The sequence below is a fragment of the Lagopus leucura genome, unplaced genomic scaffold (assembly GCF_019238085.1).
Source record: "Lagopus leucura isolate 7727_CA_CO unplaced genomic scaffold, USGS_WTPT01 Super-Scaffold_100026, whole genome shotgun sequence".
Taxonomy (NCBI): Eukaryota; Metazoa; Chordata; class Aves; order Galliformes; family Phasianidae; genus Lagopus; species Lagopus leucura.
In genome coordinates, this window is record NW_024962277.1 from 5,720,639 (window position 1) to 5,748,349 (window position 27,711).

General features: G+C 41.4%; 1 protein-coding gene across 5 annotated transcripts in view; it reads right to left on the bottom strand.

The window, feature by feature from the left end:
* The window catches only part of FBLN2 (fibulin 2), a 98,790-nt gene that overhangs the window by 36,269 nt on the left and 34,810 nt on the right, over nt 1-27,711 (bottom strand). For all 5 annotated transcript variants that reach the window (XM_042880403.1, XM_042880404.1, XM_042880405.1 and 2 more), the window contains exon 3: nt 501-612. In XM_042880403.1, coding sequence (XP_042736337.1) covers nt 501-612 — 112 coding nt within the window. The remainder of the gene's footprint in view (nt 1-500; nt 613-27,711) is intronic.

Sequence of the window (27,711 nt, forward strand, 5' to 3'; positions counted from 1 at the left end):
ACCCATCCTCCTTTTCTTAATGAGTTCAAACCTGGCACCCTTGCTCAGACCAGATGCTACTGATAGCAGCAGTGTTATCAATGGCTGAAGTAGCAGCCATTCAAACTGGAAAGTAAACACGCCATTTAATGGTACAGATAATCGCTGCCTTTAGCACTTGCCAAATGGAATACAAACACATTTAGATACTTTGCTCTTCTATTTATCTGCAACTCCACAGATGTGCACAGAACTCGGAAACAAAAATATGTGCTCTGCTCGCATGAGAGGAAGAAGAAACCTTATTAAAAGGCTTTTGCTCTGATTAGATTTTGAGGAAAGGGAGGAAGAAATCCTTCTCCCTGTGCTACCATGGTATGTTGCAGTCTATCAATAACTTACATCAAAAAATAAAACAGTTCCCAGTTTCTTGGACATTCCATTAACTGGAAAATCATCTAATTTATTCCAAAAGGCTGCTCCCTACATCAGTACTACATGATTGGTTTTGACTTACGTACCTGCAAATATCACCATCCGCTCCACTGATAGGAGTTTCTGTGCACTCCCCGTTGTCTATAGCCCACTGCTGTCCAGCTCCACAGCAGCTCTCAATCAGTTCCTTTGTAGAACCTGTACAAAACACACACAGTGAATATTTGGTGTAGAATGTATCGTGTTTGGCTCTGCTTTCTTAGTTGAGAAGATATTTTAAATAACAACTTCTTAGTTGAGAAGATATTTTAAATAACAACGGGTACGGATTTTTATACATTTTATTTGATCGTATGCAAAACAATTTCTTTTTAAAATATCAAAGAATTACATGATATTAGCAAGGAAAGGAAACAGAGTTCTCAGCAAGTGGCTGTCTGCTCACTGACTCTGTTTGAATCAACAGAATTTGGCCTTAATCAACCTTGGAGTATCCAAGCTCAAGCCTAACTGTACTCAGCTGCATTCTTAGAAGACAGAAATCCAAGTTACTTAAAATAGAAACTTGCATTCATTCTTACATATCATTAATATTACTTACAGTAAAATCCACTGGACTGGATTTTAATCTGCAGTGTAACTCTCCTCACTGCGGAATAATAACTTGGCCAATGGCCACTATCATAACATAATTCTTAACGTGCTGGAATTGTATGCATACTACTGCAAGAGATATTTTAGTAGTATGTGGTGTGCTTAGTTATATATCATACCTCGCAAATTCATTCTACTAGTGGCAGATATGGAATCACCAGCCCTTTGCCCCAGAAACACAACAAATGATCGAAAGACAACATTGATACTAGCAGTTCCTTGATAGAATGATCACCTGCTCATGTCTTTCAGTGTAGCATTAGAGAAATAAGACAGTTTTAAATAGAAGAAAAGACATAACTGCCCTGTAGACAACTCAATCTGATGCAGTTGAAAAAATAAACTGAAAAATGTTGTTTGGCCAGCTCCAACCCGGAGCACATGGCCCTGCTTCCAACTACCAGATCCCAAACTTTGGGAGCAGTTATACACTGTTGGGCAAGAATACAGTTAAGTGATTCCTTTCAGAGAGACAGGAGCCATGCTATAAATGCTTCAGGGCTGTGATTTCACAGTATTGATATACATGTCAGCACACATAATAAAGACAGTGCTTCAGACTAAGAGGCAGTGGCACTGTGCTGACGAGTTGGAGCAGTGCCTGTTCCCTTCCATCCGAAGTGCTTTAAAATCCATTTATATGGAGATAAGGAACAATTTGTGCATGTTATTAATCCTCCCAGGCCTGTCTATGGCATGGATTGTTACCATGAAGAGGAACCAAGACAAAAGCACCCTGAAGCTGTGCCTCAAGTTGAGATGTAGATGCGTGGAACGACATAATTCCAAGGTCATCCCTCAGCCTCTTTTTAAGTTAACCTCTACCAAGTCAGTTCTGCCTACAATGGCAGAGCAGGCCTCTTTCTCTACAAGGGCTTGGGGAAAAATGACCCTGCTACAGAATGGCACTGCTGAAGATAATCTGCTCCCTGATCTATACCATTTACACCCTGATTTTTACACCAACAAAACTAAACATTTGGAAAACAGTCTCAACTAGACTGGCCTTGCACTGTGTTGATCTTAATAGGGAACTAGGGAACTGCATTCAGGCTCACAGAACATCTCTGCTGCTATCCATCCTAATAGAGAACTCTCTCATCCTGCATTTATGTTAGATGGCAACCTCTCCAATAGGCCAAATTTGTTGAAGTTAGCTGAATCCTCTCTTTTGTCTGCATTTGGTATGTTGCATCATATATATATAAATTTTATATATATATATATATATATATTATATTTATTTATATATATATTTTATATATTTTACTTATATATTTTATATATATATTTAAATCTAACACAAGTATAAATGTTGGCTGAACTGGTTACAGTTCAGCACTTTATGTATAATCTTATAGAGCTAAATGGCCACTGGATATCAAGATCAAGGAGTTTAAATGATGTATAGTGCTATCTTCAACGTTAAGAAAGTTGGTACATCTGCAAATAATAGAAAACTCCTCAATGATAAACTATTACTTTGTACTTGCTGCAGTTAATTTAGGAGACAGTATTACATTTTGGAAACTGTAAAGTTCTCATCACCAGCATGGCTTGCTTTAGAAGAAGCAACTAGAAAAATTAAATATATATTCAAAACATGATACTTGCTATCACAACACATCTGTTTATGAGAAAACCACTTTAGAAAACTGTATCTAAAGGAAAAAAAAAAAAAAGAGAGAAAGAAAAAGAAAGTATGCATGTTGTATTAGTGACTGAGATCTTGCAAGACAAAAATGAGCAAGTTGCATTTCCTTTGGCATGCTTTGATGCCTATGAGGTTCATTTTGCACACAGTGTAGCTGTGCCATAACAGTCCTGAGCACAATGGAGAGGAGCAGCTCTGAGCACTCCAGTTGCCAGATGGAGCCCTGTTGGGGATGGTCTCGCCATGTGCCTGTGCCACAGCACGAAGGATGGGCAGGATGAGAGGAGCTCAGGGCTGAACCTGAGCTGCCTTGGAAGTGAGGGGGCTCTGCACGGCTGCTGCCAGGTGTTCTGCTTCTGCTGAGCAGAAAGGACCCAGAATCTTGCTTCCAACAAGGAGCCCACTTGGGTTACCCACTTGGGGTAAAAATATTTCCATTTTTTAATTACAGTTTCCAGTGAGAAGGGAAGATGGTCCATGGAAAATAACTTTTTGTCACTAACTCCAATGGATGGAACAGCAGCAGTCTCATGGCCCATAGCAGCAAACACTGTGCCACGTATCGCCCAACCCTTCGCTATGCTTTGGCAGTGAATCAACCAACAGAGACTCCAGAAAAGCAGTTAACCAGTTTTAATAATGGACAAGAGGCATGGTTGTGCTTCCACAAAAAAGAAACCATGCTTTTTGTGCCCACAAAATCCAATCATGATATTCCATATGTTTACAAGAAGTGAAGAGGCACAAAAAAATTCCTGTGCACAGATCCTGAGTCTTGAAGGGGAAACAAGGCTGCACCTCACATTTTTATAAGTTTTACCTTGTTTTCTTGAAGTTTTAGGGGGAGAGGCAACCCAAAGCAGACTCAATGCTGTCCTTAAGAGTCTTGAAAGCTGTGTTACATGTAAGAGTTGCTACATGACATGAGAAGAAGGAAATACGCATTCAGAGTAAGCAGAAAATACAGCTGGTACCAGATAATTACAGAACATTACTACAGAACAGTTTTTCAACACAGTTTTAATTCACTTCCTGGTAGAAACACCATTAATTTTACCAAGTGTTGAAACACATTCATAGCTACAGTGTTGCTAGTTTAAGAACACAGCAGAATTACTAATCTATATTGCACTATTCTACTTGATTTATAATTCAAATAAAAATGAGCTACTAATTCCTCACTAAAGATTCAATATCAGATTGCCTCATTGAAGTGCCATAATATTAAGCAGTCATATTTACAAAATATATTGCCTCTTGTTATGATCTTGCAAATAATTAAATCTAGAATGCAGTTACAATAAAATGAACAAGCTATTGCATTTCATCTCAATCAAGAATTTTAAAAAACTGAATAATTCATAAGAGTTCTTGTAGTCATTAGCATGGATTTATGAGATTTTGATTGTACATTAGAGAGAACAAATACGTACAACTAGATACTCGCACAAGACTGAAGATCACAAACCACTGGTTGGAAACTTAAAGCTGGGTGTATTACAGACTTTAAAATACCTAGAATTTCGATGGGATCTTTGTTTATTTGGGGCTTTCATGATTTAGAAGTAAATTTGCCTCTCTCATGGAAAGCAAACTCATTTGAGAAAACCATAATCCTGAATATTTGCTATACTGTGTGCATTTTCAATACTTCATGAAGTCATTTAAGAAGATACCTCTTAACAGATAATTTACTATTTATGCATTTCTTCACTGGAAAAAAAAAAAAAAAGGTAATTTATTTCAGGCTGTACTGCAAGATGGCATCGTGTCTCCTCGCTTGTTTTCAATTTACTAACTTATCTTCTACAATTATCATTCTACATCACTCTAAAGATATGAAACTAAAGCACATTTTGGCCTAATCTCAAAACACTGTTTATTGCCTTTTAGAGACATTTATAATTTAATGCAAATATTTACAGAAACGTTTCTCCCTCCAAAGAATTTTAACTCATCCATCTCTGTGCCTTAAAATGTCATGCTGTCCCAGCCCCCAGCCCCAACCTGATAGGCAGTGGGATGACTTCTTATTGACCTGGGGTCACATTAAGGTTTTCCATACCCATGCAGCTCTTATGTGCTGCTTCCAAGGAAGCACATGTTCAATTCAGAAAAAATCTGACATATGTGCTTTTTTAAGAACTGAAGCTCAAACATTACACTAAGGAAAACACACAGTTAAAGGTTACTAGATTATATTTTCCCTGCACAGTGAACCATAAATTTGTTAGAATAGTAAAGCAGACAAAAGAGATTTTCAAGAAACATTCCCCACCAAATTTTATTCCCCAGTATTCACAAACTATGCTCCATGAATTGTGAAACATCAGCCAGCTGTATGGCTGATCAAGCAGGAAAAGAATATTTCAGCTTTTCTTTTTTTCCAGAGGTTTTTGACATTAAATCAAGTTTTACTGATTTCAGCTTCACCTGAATTTCCACTCAGAGCACTAACACAATTTAACACCTCTGATTTCTTCCATTCTTACTTGGGTTTTGCAGAACATTTGCACCAATTAATCACTCCAGTCGTGCAGATACCCATTCTTTCAGCAAAGGCCCAGACTCACTGACTGAGCTGTTACTATATTCTTGTCCACCATTCCCCTGCTCATAATGGGTTTTTTGTCTACCCAGCACAAGGCAGATGAACCTTAAGTCTTCTGCTTTTCCTCAGGGCAGATGAACCTTCATAGCTTTTCCTCACAATCACACCAACCAACTCATCCACCTCTCCACTCAAGAGCAGCACACGCATTACATTTTGGCTATTAGCTTTAACATTACCCAGATTTGATTCATTTAAAATAAGCAATGATTTCCCTCCCTACTAAAAATAACTGTAGGAACCATAACACATTAAAGAGCTTTAGATGATAATTATTGTCAACAGACAGATAAGCATACATATTGCAGGGGCTTGGTACATCCATTTGATCCAAGACACAGCTCAAGTTCAATGGTAACACTGTTCACAAATAAAGATTTCCATTATATAAAGTCACTGCCCCATGTTCCAGATGAAGCACAAATCACTGAGATGAGCAGCATTTCAGAGGCTGAGCAACGTGTTAGGCCCTGACTCCAAGCAGCTCTCTCCTTAACATTGGCTTCAATTTATGCTGCTAATTGTTGGACTCAGGTACTCATGTGTGAAACAGGCAACAGTCACAACTGAGCTTAGTGCTTGTTCTTTTAAAGAAGCATGCTGTTCAGCTGCTATAGCAGAGGAAAACAATATTCCTTAAAATTATTGTACTCACTTTTTTGGGGAAAATAAAAACAACACCAAAAATGTAATCAGAAAACAAACAAGAAACAAATGAAATAAGGAAATTAGTTTGTGCACTATGAGTAATAACAAGGATGTAGAGCCTTCCAGAAAATAAGAACTCAAATTAGAACACGTTTTCATTTTGAAGGACCTCATTGCTCATCCAGACGGGAACCTGACAGCCGCAGCCCTTAAGCTGGAAAGAAATGTTGAAAAAGCAACTGCACAAACTGCCCATCTGCAGACAGGGCATAAACCAGCCACAGCCACATCACCTGCAGCAGGCCAAGGGAACAGCACAGCTGCTGGGTGCAGGCAGTCAGTGAGTCTGTCCAGTGACACCCATGACTTCCTCAGTGGCCATGCACGAAGGCTGGCTCCCGATTCACTGGAGTACAGCACCAGCGTTTATTAACATCTTATTTGGTGTCAAAGCTCATCTGGTGGGATAGATTGCCTTCTAATCATTGTCACTCACCAGAAATGAGTGCAAAAGGACCAAAACACAATTAGCTCAGAACAGGAGTGGTTTCCACCGCCTTTACATCAGCACACGTGGCTGAGGAGGGGATCAAAGCACAGTGATGCTTTTCCTGCCTAGTCAATGCTCAGGACTTGCTTCCCTCTTCGTTATTAGAAGAAAAAAAGTGCTAAGACTTTTATAGCTTTATGTCTATCTCCCCTTTTAAAGGAAAGGATATCTATAGACCTGTATACACATATCACAAGAATTATTTGCTTGCACAGGAGAAATAAGGCATTGTATTTCTTTATCAAATAATTTTCTGAGAACACAAAATCATATATTACAGCAAATAAAGAAGAACTTCAGACAATGACTAACTTCAAGCACTTTTTGAAATACTGAAAAATACATGTTTGCAGCGGGACTTTTATCCTCTCCAACTTCTTCCTCATTTAAAGATTTAATAAATTAAAAAATGTACTCTAGCTTTACCTCCTAATAGGTTGTCATTTCTTATCTTATCAATAGTTTGAGAGACTTTATTAAATTCCCTCATTGAATTTCACCATTTGGTTGTGTGGTGTAACATGTTCTTCTCTTGATTTATCTGAGACAGCTAAGAAGACATTTTCATGGAGGAAAGGTAAGGTGGAGAAGAATATTTATCTTGGCAAAAATAGGGGAGGGAGGGAAGGGTGACAACACAGCCCTAAATCCAGCTGCTTTCACTTGAAACAGAACTATCACTTACATCATGAGGACTGGTTAAGCTTTCTTCAGGACCCGTTCCCAGATACATTAGTGTAGGGGTCATTCTGTGCAGCTTGCTGCAGGCTCCTCAAAATCACTCTGTTCAGGAGCATACTTGACCCTAAATCTTACTGAAATGAAAGTTGCTCCTGAGTGTTTCCATGACCAAACCCTCAGTTAGCCCATTGGTGGGGAGGAGGTTTAACCCACCTGTGCTCATTAGGCTTTTAGGCTCCTCTCATTGCAAATAACGAATAAAGCAGATTGCAAGAAAAATATAGGCTGAGCTGAGAGTTCAACACACATCTCATGGCTTCAGTCCAGTTCCTAATCCTTCTCTCCTCTTTTCCATCATCTTCTTCCATTCCTACTGGGCTCAATTTGCCATGCCATCACCACAGTAATGTAAGAGTTGCCCACCACACTTGCAGCAACCTGCCTTCATTTTGAACATTGTGCAACAAAGCATTTTTCTGCCTTTTCCTACTTCCTCTTCAGTCACCTGTGTCTCTTTAGAAATCCTTCCCACCATCCACCCATGTTCCTGTTATATTGCCTTTACTCCTTGGGAGGCATCTGCTTTCCATTTCAATCTGAAAACGCTCTGTTTCCTACATTATTCTTTTTTCATGAATTCCTTATGCTGGCTTGCTTGGCAAAATATGAAGAGTTGTGTCTGCCCAAAGGCACAATGAAAAACTGGATAAAACAAACTGAATGTTCTCATTTTACTATGCACTGTACAATACAGACATACATCAACATAACCTCAGCCAGGATTGTTTGGCAGATTTTGCTCAAAGTGTGAATGAACAGCAACCTTATATTCCCTCTGGCTTTAGTTCTGGATAATCCTAGTAAGTCAAAACTTGCCAGAGGTCAGATAATTTAGACTATGTTTGGTCTTTAATGTTTCCATGACAGCACCCTTTATTAGCTCCAGGTTGAAAGGGGGGAGGGGTCCCAAAAAACCTAGCTACATACATTCTTTAACCTTTCCTCACCAGCTGCAAACTTAAACAATTTCGTTCTGCCTTTAAAAATTTGACTTATTTGGATTTATCCTTCTGTCATTGAATTTAAAGTGCAGCAGCTCATACACAATCATCCTTCAATTAGCTACTACAGTAACTCAAAGGAGGTATAATGTTTCTTGCCCTTCAGAGTACCCTCGGCTGTATTTACCTCCTCAATGTTTTTTTCTCCAGATATTGCACAGAGTGTATTTGTGCTGTCTGTTAGCTTTCAAAAGAGCTGGGGCTAGGGAAAGCCTGGTTCTGATTATTCTTGCAATTCCCGTGTAGAGAATTTTATCTTGGGTAAAGAATGTTTTTTGCGTGCTCCTTTTTGTGGCTGGGTAGGCTCCTTCCTTCAAAGCTGGCATTTCCACCAGTCCTACCAAATTTAAAGTTAAAATTAAGAGGTGTAGGACTAATGATGTAGTCAGGGACAGACTGACAGAGCACCTGGGAAACTTGGGTAGGATCACTTAATCTACTGTTTAGTAATGAAAGCACTTTCAAACGTGTTCTTAGTTACAGATTGACCTGAAGTTGTAATAAATTACAGAAAAAAAATGCCCCTGTATTATTTTAAATTAAAAAAAAATATTAAAAAAGCAAACAAAAATAAAGAAGCAAATGGATGTGTATGTAAGGTTTTAATTTCAGGTTATGTGCTCTCCTACTTCTGTGTGTTAAAATCATTTATTTCACCAAGCAACTGTTAAAACCCCCACACTGTTCCTGTAGGGACAGCTACCCATCAAGACACACTGATGCATGAGAATGTAACAGTGAAAAATGTCTGGGGTCTATGGACTGGGACAAGGACAAACCAAACTACTTTGCTATTCTGGAGTTCAGTTCCCTAAAAGTGCCAGCAAAGCTTAATTGCAAAGAGCCAAGGCACAAGGGAGCTCATTACAAAGAGTCACATGAGGCCAAACCCACAGTCACTCATCTTTCGTGATGCAGTTGTAGGCTGTCAGGTAGTTGCATACTGAAAACATACATCCCAAGCAGATAACCAAGCTTTATCTGCTTTGATCAGGACACCTGCACACAGCACGGACTCTGAATACGCACTGAGCAGCATTGTAGGAGACCCTGTGCAGAAACTGTTCACCATAAGCACTCTTAGATTATTTTGTGGAAAAAAGGCCAAAATTTTCTCTCTTCACAACCAACTCATGCGAAGAAGAAAAAAAAAGTGAAGTCTATCATAGAAGCCATTCACTGTGAATTGAATGCTCATCTCTATTAAGAACCACGCTGAAACAAACCGGGGAGATGCATTCACTGACTCATCACCAGCTGCTGGTGTCAGCTCATTTTCTCCGCTACATTTTTCAATACAACTTTGAAAGTAACTTAATAAAGTACATTAACAGCATACACAGCAGGCCCAGCCAAGCAGCCTTGCACACCTTCAGAAGGTTAGAAACAGTGAGATTACATACTTCAGGAGCCTGCCTGCTACCCATGAAGCACGTGCCCTCCATCTCTCTTAGAACACAGCTGAGGATTGCTCACCAAAAAATTCAGAACGTAGGAGTAAGGAAACCACTGAGTTTCTAATTAGTGCATAGGGATCCTTAAACTGAGTAGAAGAGTCGCAGGGCTCCAGCCTTCCTTATTTGGGTATCCTACTGTACTCCTTGCTAGTCCTTGTCAGGTTTATAATTATAAATTAGATTGTTTATTTATTTTATGGTGTTCTGAAGAGCTCTCTCATTTCCTTTGGCTTTTCTTTATGAAGTTCTGCAATCAGTGTTTGTGCAAGACTTTCAGCAATAATGATGGCAGCCCAGGGCATTTCCTGGATTAATGATGGGCTGGAAGAGCTGATGGCCCATGGTTCTGCCTTGATCCATTAACCCCAAGGAGGTTTAAATTCTCCAGGAAGCACTCTGTGCCAGAGCGGTTATTGCAATGGAAATTCAGCAGCATATTTTAGTCAACAACATAACAAACTTCCTTTTATCCCCCACAAATGTAGGAGGAAATACTAATTTGGATGGGTGAATAATGATGTTCAGAATCTTTTAGGGGAATTCAGCAGCCAGCAGCAGGAAGTGCACTGGTTAATTTCTCTTTTGCCATGCAATATGCATCAGATTTTTAGAAATTAAAGATTTGGGATTTTCAAGTTGTAAACGAAGCACCTTGTTTGATATTGCTACCGTGGTTTTACAGGGGAGGCACTGCGTGACTCATTTTGCTCATCTCCAGGCTAAGCGACCTGCTCACCCTGTTGCAGAACTGTGTGTCCCCACTGAGCCTTTGGCCACCACATACTGAAAGAAATGCAATGACACAGAGAGTTTAATTCTCTCTTGTCAAAAAGTAATGCCTCCCAGATCACACACAAAACTCACATTTTTTGTTTCACCTCCATTTTGCTGATTAAAATGAGCAAGTAGTTCTTCTTTCTGCTCATCAAGAAAAAAGATACCACTGTATATTTGCAAGCACTGTTCCTGAAGTCACCTTGAAATAAGGTCACTATTACTGCAAGCTGTGGCAAAGGTGGATGTTTTCACTTAACTCTGTAGGGTTTTGACCAGCACCCAAGGCAACCTACAAGATGTATCTGATCTTTATTGAAAGGAGAGCACAAAGCCCTTCAATATGCAGAATAACTTATAAGCATGCCTATTTTACAGTAAGTCCTTAGATCCATGGCACTGATAAAGCTTGTCCACATGGTGAATGAAGCCCTTTGCTTACTCAAGTCCTGTACAAGGCACAGTGGGAACAAGTATGACAGTGCTTCCTACAGGGAACATTCAACAAGTTAACATCTGTCTCCTTCAAAGCATGAAATAAACATAAGAATGCTGTGAATTGATTAGCATTTCATTAGCTGACAGCTTCTATCTGTCTCTCCAGAAACTACTTCTTCAGCAGACTCAGCATTTTATGGATTCTGTGAGCTGTAGAGATAGCTGCCATGCTTTTCCTTCTCAAGATTTTACATGCACATTGATTTAAACAAGCACAAACACAGCTGGAAAGGCTCTAGCTTGGCCACACAGTCAGTACAGAGCTGAGATCCTGGCCAGCTCAGCAGGGCTGAGTGCTGCAGAAGCACTGGTGCAGGCTCAGCATCCTGCACACAGCACCTGAGATGGCTGCAAGTTAACTCTCAGCTGGAACTGCATCTCCTGCAATGGACTCTGGCTACATTTCCTACTTGGAAACTACGGACTGCAGCCAATTTTAAAGGAATTTACATTCCTGAACATACTTTACTTTGGAACCAGAGATGAAGAGAGAGAAAAGGGACTGACTTGTGAAGAGCTCTGTGATTTGAATGTTTTGGAACATTGAGGAAAAGATGGCAAATTCTAATGATGGGTGGAGGAGTCTTCTCACCTCTCCCACAAAGACTCTATACAGTTACTGTGAGAGACATCCAAAAGAGAGAGAACAAGAGAATATTTTAAAAAAAGGCAGAACTTCATATACTGCTTCAGCTATATATTTCCAAAATACTGGGTTTGTAACTTGTACACAAGAAAGTAAAGAGTCAAGTGTTCTTTTTCTTTCCTTTCTGATATTCGAACACAAGCAGGGAAAGCAACATCTATGTATGGACAGCAATAGTTCAGGGTGACAAAACAGAAGGTAGATAAGGGAGGAGATGATGGAGAACAGAAGTAGGTGAAAATCAAAGCAGGGGAGTAGTCTTACTGGTCTGTTCAAAGATCAAATTATAGCTAAATGATAACATTAGGATGGTTCAATTTTGAAAATTATTGTCCACATTTCTTGTTCCAGTCAGCCTACAAATAGGTAGTAATAATATGTGTAGGGTTTTAGTTCTGTATCAGAGGCTGTTGGCTATACAATCTACACAAAGCAATTCTCAGTGATAGAAACCTCTTGGGGGAGCACTTAAGAAAGGAACTAAGTGTCTATATACTGAAAGCCAGAAAAATCTGGATGTAGCTGCAAATGGAAAATAACTTGCTGAGTCATAACCCAAGAAACTGGGACCTGGGAAGGGATTGAAACATCAGGCTCTTGGTGGCTGAGAGACTGTGGAGTACTACCAAATCATGCAAGTCCACGTAGACAAGCACAATGCTGAGGAAGATAAGGATCCCTTATAATATTCTTTGAATTCTGGTTGTTGTTAGCTTAACAACTGTGCTCCCTTAGCTGAATTAGCCAATAGTTCCAAATGGGACATTGCTCATTTATAGTCCCATTCTGCAAGATGTTGATGCAGAGTCAAGCTTTGTAATGTTTGCATGTGTTTAAAATAAAAGATTTTCTATCACCTCTCTAGAGTTCTCAGTGGCCAAATAATTTCTAAGGAAAATGAGTACAATCCTTACATCTTCACTTAGAAGCCCATGTTTTTCTGGATGAAGGAAAAATACACTCACAGCCCAATAAAACACAAGTAATATCTTCATGTAATCCCAGTAATTACTTCATACAAAGCTTCTTGTATGCTCAAGAGCTACAAGCACGATCACAGTAACCACTGACATCATTAAAAGCCAGTTACATAGACTGCCTTCACTCTAAAAGCGGCTCCGCAGTCTGAGCTTGGTCTCAAGTGTGTGGTTACCACCTTACTGTGCTTCAGTCATCCAGCTGCATTACCACCCTTGGAATCAAAAGGATGTATTTATAACCCGCACAGCGACCAAAAAGCACTGGGCAGGTATTTTCTTCAGTGCTTTTAGTTCCTTCATCAATACACTTCCTGAGAAACAGGTTGTCTAAGCAAGGTCAGAGCACCAGAAGACGAGTGAAAGATAAACTCACCCCCTCCCATTCTTTTAATAGAACCAGGACAAGGAGAGAAACATCTCAGTGCCGAGTTCTCATATGCTGTCTAGGCACACTGGCTGTACTATTTATACACACTGACATCATTCTGTGTAAGGCACTGTAACGCAGATTTTTAATTCTGTAGATGACAGCCTGATTTATTTTGTTAGTTATGTACATGAAGGTACTCAGCAAAAAATAGCTCTTTTACAAACTACCCCATAGAAGCAGTGCTCTACACATAATAGCAGGATTCTCAGACACTTTTAAATGATGACTTTTCTCTGAGGTCTAATCTGCTTTTCCTTGCATTTGCCAATTACACCTTTATATGCTGTGTCTGCAGTCTCAAATGGATTTGAAATAAAGCTTAAAAGCCAAATACAACACTACAGAGTATCCAAAGGAAATCCATAGCACTTAGGAGGGTACCAGCAGCATCCCCTTATGTTCTCTCTCTGATTTTCCTCTGCAGATGCAACTTCACTCCAACTTCTCATTTTCAGAAAGGCCTATGAGGATCCACGCAGCATATCCTGCACATCCCAGAGGGGATCTTGGTGGTGGGAAAGGAGGTGAGGTTCTGTGGCAAGGACCCTCCTCACCTTCAGAAGGCCCCAGCTCACATTAAAACCAAGTAAATCAGTAAGCCCAATACCTGACTAACTTGTGTGAGCAGAAATCCTCTTATAAAGAGCTCAGCAGGGAGCACAGTGGGAGCAATGTGTGACACAGAGCAGGATGGGACAGCACGTTCTTTTCAATGGCTGGGCACCAGCCAGATCCCTCCCCCAGCAAGGAATGTATCTTTCTTCATCAAGGAGAGGTTCAGCTTTGAATCTGCTGCTTCTCCCAGCCAACAAGCACTCTTTGTTAGCTGCCAGCTGTTTTCTAATCACTGGGAGACACTGGCTTGCATGTATTACAAGCACCAAGCAGGCCTGAGAGGTGGTGAATTATTCCCTCCCCAACCATGCAGTTGGAAATACAGGGTCAAATTCAGACTTCTGGTGTGGATTTGCCAATGTGGGTAAACATGCCACAAAGAAGTGTGGAATGAAGATGGGACATATATGCCTACAGCAGAGCATTAGCACACGTCTATACAGTGCATGGCAAACCAGGAAGAAAATAAATAAATAAAACCCAGAAATCATTATTACATCAGAGACATGAAGCTTATAAAAAACTGAAGACAAGTGTACCAGTACCTGTTTCCAACAAAGAAGCACTCTGGGAAGTCCCAACCCAACCAACCCAAGCTGCATTCTGTTCCAAAGGATTCTCCAGTCCTTTCCTCAGACGAGACACAAAGCTTTCTGAGGCCTAACACCGTCCTTGTGACTGATGTGCAGTCTGCGAGCACAGTTGAAGGGCATTCTGTAGGGGCAGCGCAGCCAAAGGCAGGAGCTGCCATGCTGGGGGGAGCCCTGGAGCTCCAGGAGAAGCACCCGCACTGAGCCACATACCCTTCAGCAAGGTTAGGACCACCAGCAGAGTTTATTGGCAACAGGGAGGCGTTGTTTGTTTTAAAATTCAAGTGAAATGCATTGCAACCACACTGTAATGAAAGATCGGCTATAGGGCAAAAGGCAGGAAGAAAGCTCTTGGGAACATCAGTTTTCTAGGCAGTTCGTTACAAATTCAGCTTTTGTCAACAGAAAAGCACCATCCACATGTTGGCAGGTTAGGTGTGCTCTCTCCAACCTTCTTGCTTCATCCACATTACACTGGCTATTGCAGTGATGTGCAAACAGCTGTGACCAGGAGCTGAGTGCCACTCCCATGGCACAGTACTGAGCAGATAAGAGCACTGGCAGCCCAGCTGCAGAAGCAGACACAGGTAACTACAGCACCAGTCCCCTACAACACGAAGTGATGCCATCTGAGCCCAGCTGGTTTCCTTTGGCTCTTACCCTGGAAGGTTTCTACCTTTCACTACTGGTTTTCATCTCTAAGTTCCTTAGTCTTCTCCCTTTGCTGACTGCACACGTACTTCCTATTTCCTCTTTTCTTATCTCCCTGAAAATGCTATTACTTTTCCTGTGTCTTTTTGGAAACACTACAACAGAAAATAAAATAAAATCGCTCCCCTTCTGTGTCAGGACCCCAAACAAATAACCATCTAGCAAACCCTCAATTACTGACATTATGTTGATGGGGCACCACGCTGCTTACAGGATCCATCTGCTCCCCTCAGCCCTTAGTCACTCTTAAACCCTTTTGCACATTCACTCCCTGACTCAGCAAAGCTGCCGATTGCAGTCAGGGCTCCCAGTGCTCGGAGTGCTCAAAGTGCTCTCAGCCCTGAGCTCATTCCCAGCAGGCATGGAGGGCCTGGGAAGAGGCGATCCATCACACTGCAGGCAGTACCAGCATGCGCTGTGTCCCTCTGCACCAACCAATGGATGAAATGGAAGTGATATGATAATTACATTGAATCCATACAATTGGAAAATATTATATTCAGGTGCAGCAGTTCACTGATTTAATATGACTTTTAATCTCCACAGTGCGCACATGAACTGACTGGCACTATATCTGAGTGAATAGCATTTCAAGAAGCTGGAAGAACATGGAAAACTGAGTTAACAGCTTTCATGCATTCATAACGATTTTAAGATTACTTACATTTGCAGCATATGAGGTATAAAGCAAAACCATCTGACTTGGCATGACAATTTGTTGTTTGAGGCTAATTACTTTCCCACACCATCATCTGTTAAACTAATAATTAGTGCAACTCTATGCACTTGATTTGCAGATTATAGTTATCCAGAGGGGAAGCAATCTTAAACACTGAAAGAAGTGAAAAGAAGCCTTCTGAATACAATTTTGCTTTCTACCTTCCCTTCCTCTGTAAAATTTCTCCCATGTTACTGTTGCTGAATTGCCTAGGATTAGGGAAACTTTTGTCTCACAGCTTCCCAAGGCTTTGTGTCAATTTGCATCTAAGACAAAAAGTTGGATGACATCAGCTGTCACTGAGAATCAGTGATTAAAAAAAGATGTACAAACATCTGTACCAGGAGATTGGCACATAAAGCAAGCAAACAAACAAAAACCAAAAACTGCAAACGAGAACAATGCATTGGCATTTAAACCCAAAAGATTACATTAATCCCCAAGAGCCAACATCTGGCTTCAAACAGTCTCAGCCCAAGAGCAGCAAGAGCCCAAATTGCCCAATTCTCTGCCAACAACTTACAGATCCAACTCGAACAGTAACAGTGCCGGCAGGTAAGACTTTCTAAATGTTATTTCCATGGAATAGTTCCAAAACACTTCATGTTTAAGAAGTCAATTAAATTTGATATGTTTTCTTGACATCCAGTGATATTTGCTAAAAAGAAAGACTTGACATTTTTAACTCTTGAGGTAATATTTTCACAATCCAGGCCAACATAAGAAAAGAAGTTATAAGCTGAGTTTGTGAACCATATTGCCAGCACCATCCACTCAACTGTTGCAGGAGTGCAAGTGATCCAAAACCTGACAAGGCTATACCTGCAATCAGCAATTTAAAAAGTGATTCTGATAATAACTACAGTCATATCCCAGCAAATGTTCCCACTGCAATATGTCCACGTCCTCAGCAACTATTTGTATTTAACTTCTAAGGTCGGCCTGACCTGACACCAACTAGAATGACTTCCAGCTGAAGATGCTTTCCCTTCAATAAAGCCATAAATTTGAATCCTAGCAGTCTAACTCACAATAACCTCTCTTTATCCATAATCTTGAAAATCTTCCCAATGCCTTAAGAATGGCTTTGCCTGCTAAAATGAGGCATTGCTCCCATTAATGAAGTTGTTTGTAGCATGGTTGAGGTAATCTTCATTTTATCTTCATTGCTCACGTGACTCTTTTCTTCCTTTGTTACCTCAGTGAAACAAATACGTCCATCACACATCACCTTTACAGAATGTTCTTGGGTTTTTTTAGATGTAGAGTCCCAGCTAACATGCAGCTTTATTTTTGTTTTGTTTTTACCATCTTAAGAAGGTCTTTTGCTTTTAATAGCGGCAGTCTCCACTTTCCATAGCTACGGCAATGCAAGTCCCCCTCCTATCCTCCTTCTTTCATAAAGAAAAGATTATCTTTTTTTTTTTTTAATGAAAAAAACACATTCATTTTCTTTTTATAACTGGCAGGGTTTAAGGAAACTACATTAGAGAAATCATGATAAAAGATAACGCAGTGAGCGAGGTTAATATCTCCCAGTTCTCCTGGCAACAGCTCCTCTAAAAAGACTCCTCTAACAAGAAGGCTAAACTTTTAAACCAAGCTCCTGCTCCATGTCACTCTCCCAAGCAAAGTCTGCCAGCCAAAGCTTTCGCTGGTGCCAAGTCACTTTGGCTGCCAAGCCAAAGGGAGAGGAGGTGCAGCACGGCTGCTACCTGCGAGGTGCCAGCAAATTCCCTCAAGTCGGATGAACAGTCAAAACAACTGGGTGCTGGGATGACCCCACAACACCAAGAGGAGCCCCAGGCACTGCTCATGTGAGGCAGGGCCCCACTGCTGGTGCCCAGTGGCAGAGCCCAGGGCTGCAGCTCTGCCTGGAGCAGCCTACATCACTCCTTCCTCTGGGAAGAAGCCAGCAGATCGTCCTATCCAGGCAGAAATTATCCTTTGAGTATTCCCCACCTCTGCTAACACTGAGAAGTTCACGCAAACTGTGTGCATTGTTCACTTGATTTACTATATCTATGCAATGTGCTCCCAACTCCCCCAGGCAGACTTGGCTCGACTAGCTCTGGCTCACAGGTATGAGCATTATTGTAGTAATGATTTACTTACATAGAAGAGAAACAAGTTGCATAGTTGCAAGTTTATTTCAGCTGGCAAAAAAAACCCCAAACAAAACAACAAGACCGGCCATATGTCTCATTAGATCTCGTGTATGGCACTTTCTACAGCTTAATCTGATAGCTTAAAAAAATCAGAAGGGCGTAGATATGCAGTGTCTTATAGAACATGGCACTTGAATAACACTGTCAAGGTTTGTATTTGTGAATAAGCCATGGACTATGGACTAAGTTGAAAATCATCTCTGGAGGACTTCTTCTGAAATATCTCCCTCCCAAAACTCTGCTTGCACAACCAGTATTTAGGACAACTAAGACTATATTTAAGTGAAGCAATAAATGTTGATAATTTTTAAATGGGTAGACCTACATCTTCTTACACAAATACTTCTCAGTGCAGAAACTGCAAGAGGAAAACGCCTGTGAGATTCCTTCTCCCACAGAGGCATCTCAGAGCTCTGGAGGAAAATGTGTTGGGCTGAGCTGGTTGGGCTGATGGAATGGAGGCCATCCTCTCACCGGTTCTGCAGAACCCAAAGGTGCCTGGTGCTGATTTCCTGCTTAGGGAGCTCAGGCACCCCACCCCCAGGTGCTGCCTTTACCTCACTTTTCTTCCTTCCCTCTTTCCTTCCTTACAGAAAACTTCAGCTGAAATATGAACTGTTGGAGCATTACGTAAGTCTATTAGTTAACTAAAACTATTTTTATTCCCCCCTCACACACACAGTGTTGCTCATCCTGTTCCGATCACAGCAATCCTGATCACATAGGATCACAAGGCACAAAAATAATCTAAGTTCAGTGGGGAACCACTCACAGTTATTTTCTAGCAATTCTGTTTTCTTAAGGTATCAAATCTACAGTAGAAGAAAATGCCTCTAAAACAAACAAGAAAGTTTCCTCCTCTTCTGTCAGCTAATAGGGATATTTAAAATTAACTCCTTTAAAATCGAAGAAGCTGCCACAGCTGCCTGCTGCCTCGCCTAGAGATAACAAACCTACTACATCTGTAAAAACACAGACATGAAGTGACAGACTGAAGTTTTGGAGCGATACAGAAACCCACTCATCTGCTCATTAAAAGACAATTCAAAAATAAATTTCTCATCTTGTTGAATCAAATTACTAGCAAACAGTCATTAATGCCACTAAATAAATCTTGCAGCCTCAGACTCTTTAATTTCTTGATTGCATATGTAATACATACCAGGAGCTTGAGGTAATACAATAAGCAAGAGGACTGAATCATTTTTTGGCTATATAAAGAGGAGATAATTTAAAAACGTAATTTCAACAGACTGACAGCTGAGGTAACCACCTCAAGTGACAGATTTATCTCAGAACTGTCTGAGGCATGGCCCTGTGCCACAGCTCCTCATTCATGGAGGGAGTGCTGTTATCAGCATGCAACTTTACTACTCGGACTTCTCCTCAGTACAGAAATAAAATCTTAACCCAAACACAATGTATGAAGCTTAATACCTGCCAACAATATGAGGAGTGGGAAAGACAATTAAAACTAAAGATCTTCCGTAGAGAATCACACAGATATGCAGCCCAGGAGTCATGTTGCCATACAACTAATAACAGCACAACTCTAAGGACCTGTGGGCCAATTCGGAGTACTTAGCTCAAGCAGTGAGGGCTCAACAAACCAAAACAAATTGTGTATTCATGGCACTGCGCTGTGTCAGACATCAAATTCCATCAGAGGCTGAGCATGACGAGCTACCAACAGGACTCCTGGCAAACAATCTGGTGGTGTTTCACAATCAAACATAATCATAGCATTAAACCTCAAGAAGAGCACCCTTCCAGCTAACTCTCACATGTATTCTGCCCTTAAGACACCTGTGCCTCATGCCTTCAGCCCCAGGGGCACATGAGGGTTACACGAGGCTGTGCTGCACAACAGATTCAAGATGTGAACAGATTCAAGATGTGAAAACGCAAAATTTGAATTTTTAACTCACAACCTTTCTTAAAACTTGATTTAAATTTGAAAGTGCAGCCAGAGCTGCCAGTCACTTGTATGCCAGAAGGAGAATGAAAGTCCTTAGCAAGGCATACGTTCTTACAGCACAATAGCTTTGAGAGGGGAGGATAATGATAAAGAAGCTGACTCAGATTGGGAATAGACATCTTGAGAGCATCTGCAAAGGAGAATGGTCGAGATCTCCGCTGTGATGAGTCACCAGAGAGATGCAGGAAGTAAGGATCACTCAAAACAGGAACAATTATCACAGCAACATAATGTTGCTTAATGGGAAATTAATGTTTTATTCAAGTGATGTTTGCTGGATGTAATTCCTTGCATCCAAGCATGTCTAGAACTCCAGCTCCACCTTTTAGGCTTCGATTTGACTTTCTGCTCCATTATGGTCTCCCAGAGTTGCACAGACAACAGACTGTGCCTCCTGACAAGGAGGAAAGCTGCACAGAATAAATTAAATGTATCATACACAATGTATATGGTTTGGCTGTGGGTTTCTTGTTTCCAGTTTGTTGCTTTTTTGTTTTGTTTTTTTTTTTTTAATACATAAATAAAAGCTTTTTAGAAGCAAACATGTATGTTATAAAAGATAAAAAAAAGAAGTGCTATAAAGCCTTCCATAGAGTTTGAGAAAGACCAACCCACAAAGAACACTCAGCTCCAGCCTTACCCACAAATGTAAACAGTTCAAGGGGGTTGGTTGTTGTCCACAGCCTGCAAGTAATTAAGCACTAATTCTCTACCACCTACTGAGCAAGAAATTGGAGAGGATATATGACACAGTGTTAAGCATGCACTTTTTAGGCCAGGCTCAGCTGATGTATTCTGTGCATCTCCAGCATCTTCACCAGACTGGTACCGATTTGCCCTCCCATCTGAAAATGAACAGATGGAACTAGGAATTTCCAAAAGCAGAGCCACAGACTTTTATCTCAAAGTGAGAGATTTCCAGTGCAAACTGCGGTAAGTTGTCCTGGTAATTCCAGTGCCACCCACAGAGCAGAAGGATAGGAGGAAACACTTCCATTCCCTCCAGCGGGACTCATTTGCAATAGCCAAATCCTTGAAAAGACCTTCATCTCATTTCACCAAAACACATTAGTGTTTCCACTTTACTTGCAGATTCTTTTTCACTGAAAGAAGATGAAAGGCTTAGAGGCCTTATCTGTAATTAGACACACATTTGCCACACATTCCTGGGACAAATACACTGAATTTACCTTAATGGGATGCTTTTATCTATCTGAACTACTTTAAATTTGCTGCTGCTTTGTTGCACGGTAACATCTGCAAAATAAAAATCATTCACAGCAGAGCAGCATTATGGCATTTTTTCTGAGCTTTCCAGACCTCCTGGGGCAAGAAAAAAAGAGGAAAACGTTTGAAGCTTGAAGGATTTTTCCCTTTGCAGTGTCTCCAGGCCCATGTGAACCCATGCTGGAGCTGCTCGGTGACGTCAAGCACAGCCGCGTGCTCTGAATCACCGACTGCAGCAGCGCGAGCTTCGGCGTGACTCCTCAAACCCACTCAGGTTTCATCACTCAGGTCCAAGTTTTGCTTTGGCGGACAGACTATAAGCTTAGTCCAGACCTCTATTTTCAATTTAGACGAGTAACCATGGCAACTATGATACTATTTTAAACCATTCCTATTTAGCCGCCTCCGGGTTGAAAGTAAAATAGAAAAACGACCAAGCCCACCCTGTCACCCACCCCCCTCTGACAGCTCATAGTGTGTGACAACATAGGACACACCTGCCTGCTGATTTACTTACTTAAAATTTCGACAGCGCTCTGTTTACCCTTTTGTGGGTCTCAGCAAAAGAAATGCCTTAATTTGGCTTTCATGCTCATTTACCTGGCTCCTCTGCAGGTGTTCTTTGTCCCAGCGACCTTCCTATGAACGTGCTCCTAGGCTTGAGGGTAACCAGGTGCACAACTGAGGTCCCTCACAAAGGCAGTTTCCCTCCACTCCCAGCCACCACACCATGCCTGGGACACCCCAGGTGTGCAGCTCTATGCTGGAGCAGAGGATGGTGTTAATTTGTCTCCTCTACATGTGGGGCACAATGCTTGATAAGCAACTTAGTCACATGCTAGAGTTTCACTTTGTCCTTGTTCTATGCAATACTTGTGATGAAAGGCAGAAGTTTGTTAAATCCATCAGTTTGCATAACTGGCAGTTATGGAAGAAAAATCCAGGCAAGAACAAGCTGTGAGCAATGGTGCCCTGAAACACAGTGCCAGGTGAAGCCTGTTTACATAGTCACTGCTGTTAGCAAGCTGCAGTTAGAAACGCAGAGCCCCACACATGTTGGTTTTGCAAACCAGGACCTACTTTGCATTGCTGTGAGGATTTACTGAATCTCTGGGCTCAAAAGTTACAGAACAAACAGCTTCCTGCATCCCTAGGGGTGCCTCGTGCTGTGGCCCGACCTCCAGTTGCCAAACCTATGGGGACCTCAGCAACACTACACTTTTTCGGAACAAGACTGGGTTTTCCATGTGTTTATATCTTAAGTCTTTTCATTCAGCTAGCAAGCATTCCTGCGGCACTGTGCAAACCCATGGGTAATGCTGCAGTTAAACACTGCTGCTTACAAAACGCCGACTCTCAGTTACATAAATGGTGGCAGTGGCCACCACCACCACAGAGCTAACCTCTCCATTTGGGACAGCCTGACACAGGCAACATGCTTGGAAGTGCTTCAGTGTCAGGAAGAGAAGGATTTGGTTTGGGTTTGTTTTTTGTTTTCTAAAGCATGTACAAGGGACTAAAAGTTGCCCAGCAGTTTGAAAGTCAGTAACTAAGACTTTCTACCTGGGAATCAGAAAAGAAGGCAAGCAAAACAAGGGCATTTTCCAGCCTTATCTAAAGCTCCCCAACACACAGCTGGAAGTCACAGCACCTTTTAAAAAGCATTTGACACCCAACAGAGTCATGTGCCATCCATACACCAGCACTGGCTGCATTTGCACATTCATCCCGCATGTTGTGTAACTTCTGGAATGAACACCAGTTTGAAATTCTAGGCTCCAGCTCAGCCTGCATCCCTCTGCATGCAGGTACAGCTTTGTCTACTCTTCTTACTGGCTGCACACACAGTGCCAGCCCAAAGCTGCTCTGCAGGAGCCTGCGTGCTGCATCTTCTCCTAATTAGATCAAGATACAGCACAGATAAAACCTCAACTTCACCCCTTCAGTCCCATGTGAGACAATGCTGATAAACCTGCTTTGTATCACTAGCTCTGCCAGAAGGAAGGGCATGAAAGCAGATAATCTGTTTTCCACTCTTGGGAGAATGGCAACACGTACCCACAGCACTGAGCATACCACAGGCTACAGTGCCAGAGATATCAGTGCTCTTTACTCCATGGCTGACTGGCATTTTCCTCGCACTGCAGCTACACTCTCTCCCTTGTATTCATCATCAGCTTTGGCAGTTTCCAGGTTCTGATGACTCTGGAGTAGATTCAAGCAGCCAAAGAAAACCTCAGCAAGGTGGCAGCAAACAGCCAGCCAAAACAAACAAGGCAGGGCTAGAAAGCCTCTCCACTTCATCTCTGAGAATAGATTCAAGCACCACTTCAGCACAGTGGCCCTCTGGCCTTCCAGAATATGGGCTAATTCCTTTATTTTGCAGCATATATATATTTTTTTTTTCTCGGCATTAAAGGATATAAAATATGAAAGTGCTGTGAAGGTTTCTGCACTAGTACAAATGCCTACTTGTGTTGCAATTGCACCAAAATAGGGCAAGATTTGCTCCAGGAACTACAGTATTCCAACCTAGTATGAAGGCAGTACACAAGGACAATCCTCACGCTAATATATTTATGAGATAACACAAATACTCTAGGCTTATCAAATATAACAATGATTTGGTCTCTCTCTCAATGGAAAAATAGAGCTACAGTCATCTGAAAAACTGACTTTAATCCATGTGCTTGTGGTCAGGCACATGATTAACTCCATGGGGGAGCATGGGCTTTTCCACACCAGACATAAAACAAAGCAGTGTGAACATCAGTTCTGTTGCACTAGCATGGATGGGAGAAGTCTGTTCATCCATCAACACCAGCACTTTTTTTCCTAAAGGAAAGGGTTTGCAGTGCCAGATGAGATGCACTGAGCCCCCCCTGCCTGCCATACATAAGGTGGCTCGCTCGTGACCTCGGTGCCACGTTGTGCTGTGTGCTCTCAATGCTATTGACTGCATCTCCATAAACATCCATTATCCAGACATTCAATTTGGGGAATTTACAAACAAAAAGACAAATGGCTCTAATAACGTATTTGTATAATGATCAGACATTTCACGAGGTATTTGCTTGCTATAAATTAACTGTAAGATCTGGGAGAGGAATTTGAGCCTGACAGGAAATATAACGGACAGAAACAAATACGGGTTTTTTGCTGCAAAGAAAGCCTTGTGGAGTGAGAGCAGCTCACTTCACCAATGCACACATGAAACGTAAGGAGGTCTTCTTTAAAGAGGGTACTTTGTTTCCAGGATTTCTAATGGTTAACAGTTGCCCTTTACTATTTCACAGTAATATAGGAAGAAGTAATAAAACTGAAATGAGTATATACCTTACTGGAAGTAATGGGGTTAATATGGCACTGACAGAACAGGATTTGACCTTCAAAGTCTTATTTCAAGAAATGTTACTGACTCCATTTAGAAGCTGAATGGGTAAACTCCCTGAAATCTCAGGGTCAGATTTCAAAACTGCATAAAGCCGCTACACCACACTACGAAGGGAATTCAGTGTTCCTAATAAAGGTCAGATCTCATAGCCTGTAGTGGTGCAGACAAGCAGCAGTGCAGGTGAAGCATCCCACCATCCTGCTGCAGATGAGCAGCGTGCCCCGCCAGGCTGTGCTGGCATGCTGGGAGGTCGGCACTCACCCAAGTGAGAACAGTAAGACAGTGCTGAAGGTTAAAGGTGGATCCGTTTCTGCACCAAAGAGTTTAATTAATTTAACCTTTGCACTTGAGTGTGAGAATAAATAGTAAACTTAACTGGCATCTGCTGCACCATACCAGAATTTTTCAGGATACCAATCTATTCACACTGAAAGGCAAACATTGGTTGACTCTAAAGGCTTCCACTGACTTGAACTGGTCAGTTATATCCATCAGAAACAGCAAAGAAAAAAGTTGTATAACTCTTTTTCATCTAGATTGGCCAACTTTCACCTAATGCCAAGGTGGTGGGAGCTTCTGCCTGTCCCACAGTGGATTCCAGGCATGCTGCAGCACAAGTTGTCTCCTGTTGTGCCTGGGGCCAAGCACAAAGGAGAAGGGGTGCATGCAGTCCAGAGAGCATTGCTGCCCACTGCCATACCTGGGCAAGACACAACTCTGTATTTCAAGAATATATTTAAAGCACGTTAATTAGTTTACTGCCACAACCCAAAGTCTGAGACATGTACACAAGATCTTGGAAAGCCTACGCATTTATCTCCAATCTCACTTAAAGATACAAGCAAAACCACAACTTGCTTGTGACTACACATAAGCCAAACCAATTGAAATTAAACATTTATGTAACCTGGTAATGTAAAACAGACTTTGTACCGAACTCTCTTTTGATTTCAATGCCATAAGTTAAGACAATGCTTATCAGCTTTGACTGAGAACCAGTAAAAGTTTTACCATTAATACACGAGACGTTACTTAAGTGTGTGTTATCTTCAACAAAAACAGTTACTCAGAGTAAATATCTTACAAAATCCCTTGGCTAGAATAGTGTAGTTTTGAACCTGGAAATGGCAACTACTGGTAGTTTCATGAAACAAGCAATTCCAACACAAGAAAACTTAATGCAAATTGCAGATGAAAATTCTTGGATAAGGGAAAATTATACTAATCCGGAGCAGCTTATAGGCCATAAACAAGATGTTTTACAGCGGTATCTGAAGAATTGCAATTGTGCCTGCTTGTGCACTGCAGAGAAATAGCCACCAACTTGCTAGTTCCTTGAGCAAGTACCAAGTAGGGCCTTCCGTGCCACCAAACAGATAATTAATTGACTTTATATTCTTATCTACAAGTCTTCCTGCTAGTGATTTCTCAGGACCATTATTTAAAGACTTTTTAAATATCTTTAAACCAATTCAAAAGTTTCTCATTCTGCTTTCAATGCAAACCACCACTTTAACCTTAAGAAAAGAGTTGTAACAAATGACTTTTTCATATAGCAATCTCTGCTTTCATTAAAAAGACACTTTTTCAGTAAGGAACTATACTTTCTGGAATTCCCTTTGCATGTGTCATGCACTTATTGACTCGCAGGAGGTTTGGTATTATGTATAACACATTCTGTTACAAATCCCTGGCAACGAAAAATGATTGTTTTCTAAGACTCTTTAGGATGATGTCTCACTCAGAACACGAATACAAGAAATATTTTTGATTCTTCATACAAGGTGCATAACCTTATAATGTTAACCCATTTAATCTGTGCTCGAAAAAGCATTCCAGTAAGTAACATGCACAGCACATCTCAAAACTCCAACAGGAAGTAACATACATAGAGTGAGAGGTACGACAAAGAACCTGAAGTATCCCCAGAAGTTTTGCTGCAAGAGCTGATTTTTCTCCTCAGTTCTGTTCTCTGCAAATAAGCCAGCTCTCTGGCAGGTGACTAACACAGGTGAAAGGATGCTTCCTTAACCACAAGACCACAAAAGTTGGCTCTTCCAAGCCTATCGGAAGGGAAAGAACTGACAGGCAGCACAGGTGGAGGGGATAAATCCACTATGATGTTCTGTGATAACCAAGAAAAGTATGAAAGGTAAAGATGCAGCACAGTTGCTCACCAACATAAGGGAGAAGATGCACCTTTTTCTTGAAATTAAATTTTTACATATTGACATCATACAAAATAAAGTTCATCCTAAAAAATGTATTTATCCATGAGACACATTCACATGCTCAACTTAAATTACCTTAGTGGAAAGGTATTTAACACTGTAAACAAACCTAACTCTTTTGCAATACAGGCTGCCCAAGATGCAAGCAGAAGCTTGCCATAGGGTTGGTAACAGCAAAAGGGGAGATTTAGGTAAGAAGCTGGGAGGATGTTTTTTTACTCAGAGGACAGTAAGGCTGCCCAGAGAGGTTGTGGGTGCACCAACTCTGGAGGCATTCAGGGCCAGATTGGATGGGGCCCTGGGCAGCCTGATCTAGTGTGTGACAACCCTGCCTAAGGTAGAGGGGTTGGAAATGGATGGGCTTTATAGCTCCACCAACATAAGCCATTCTGTAATTTTGTTAGTAGTTTTTAAACCCAGAACTGCTGGAACCATAAACATGTAATTTAGTATTCAGTAATTCAAAACTACAAATATCTCTGAGCCCTTGTAAATGCAAGCAGCATCCTTATAGCTCACAAAAGCAAGACAAAAGCAGCTAGCACTTGCGACAAGGAAGGAGAAGGAATTACAGTTCCACATTTTTACTTTTTACCTTTTTGGTATCCAAACTGCACTCAGCATGAGCAGTCTGCCATGGGCAGCTGGACACATCTAACCTCATCTACATGCTCCTATCTGTGCACCTCATTTGCCCCTTGGTCTCCAGACAGATTGCAGTGAGCAGCTGCCTCCCTGTTAATACCCAGAGCTCCCGTGTTAGCCACTGTCCGCCACCTAATGAGGTACATCACCATCAGCAGGGTCCATTGATGGAGTAAATCCCAAAGCTCCATCAGGCAGTGAGCAACTGCAGACCCTCAGGCTCTATAACATCACTGCTTGCAGACCTGTTCCCTGCAATGTGCTTGTAGCAGCAGGGCAAAGGGCTCTGTGAGGCAACACAGCCCCCTGCCCCAAGTACTGGCAGGGCAACATGCAGCAGGGTGTGCTGATCCAAATGATAGCATGACTGCTTTTT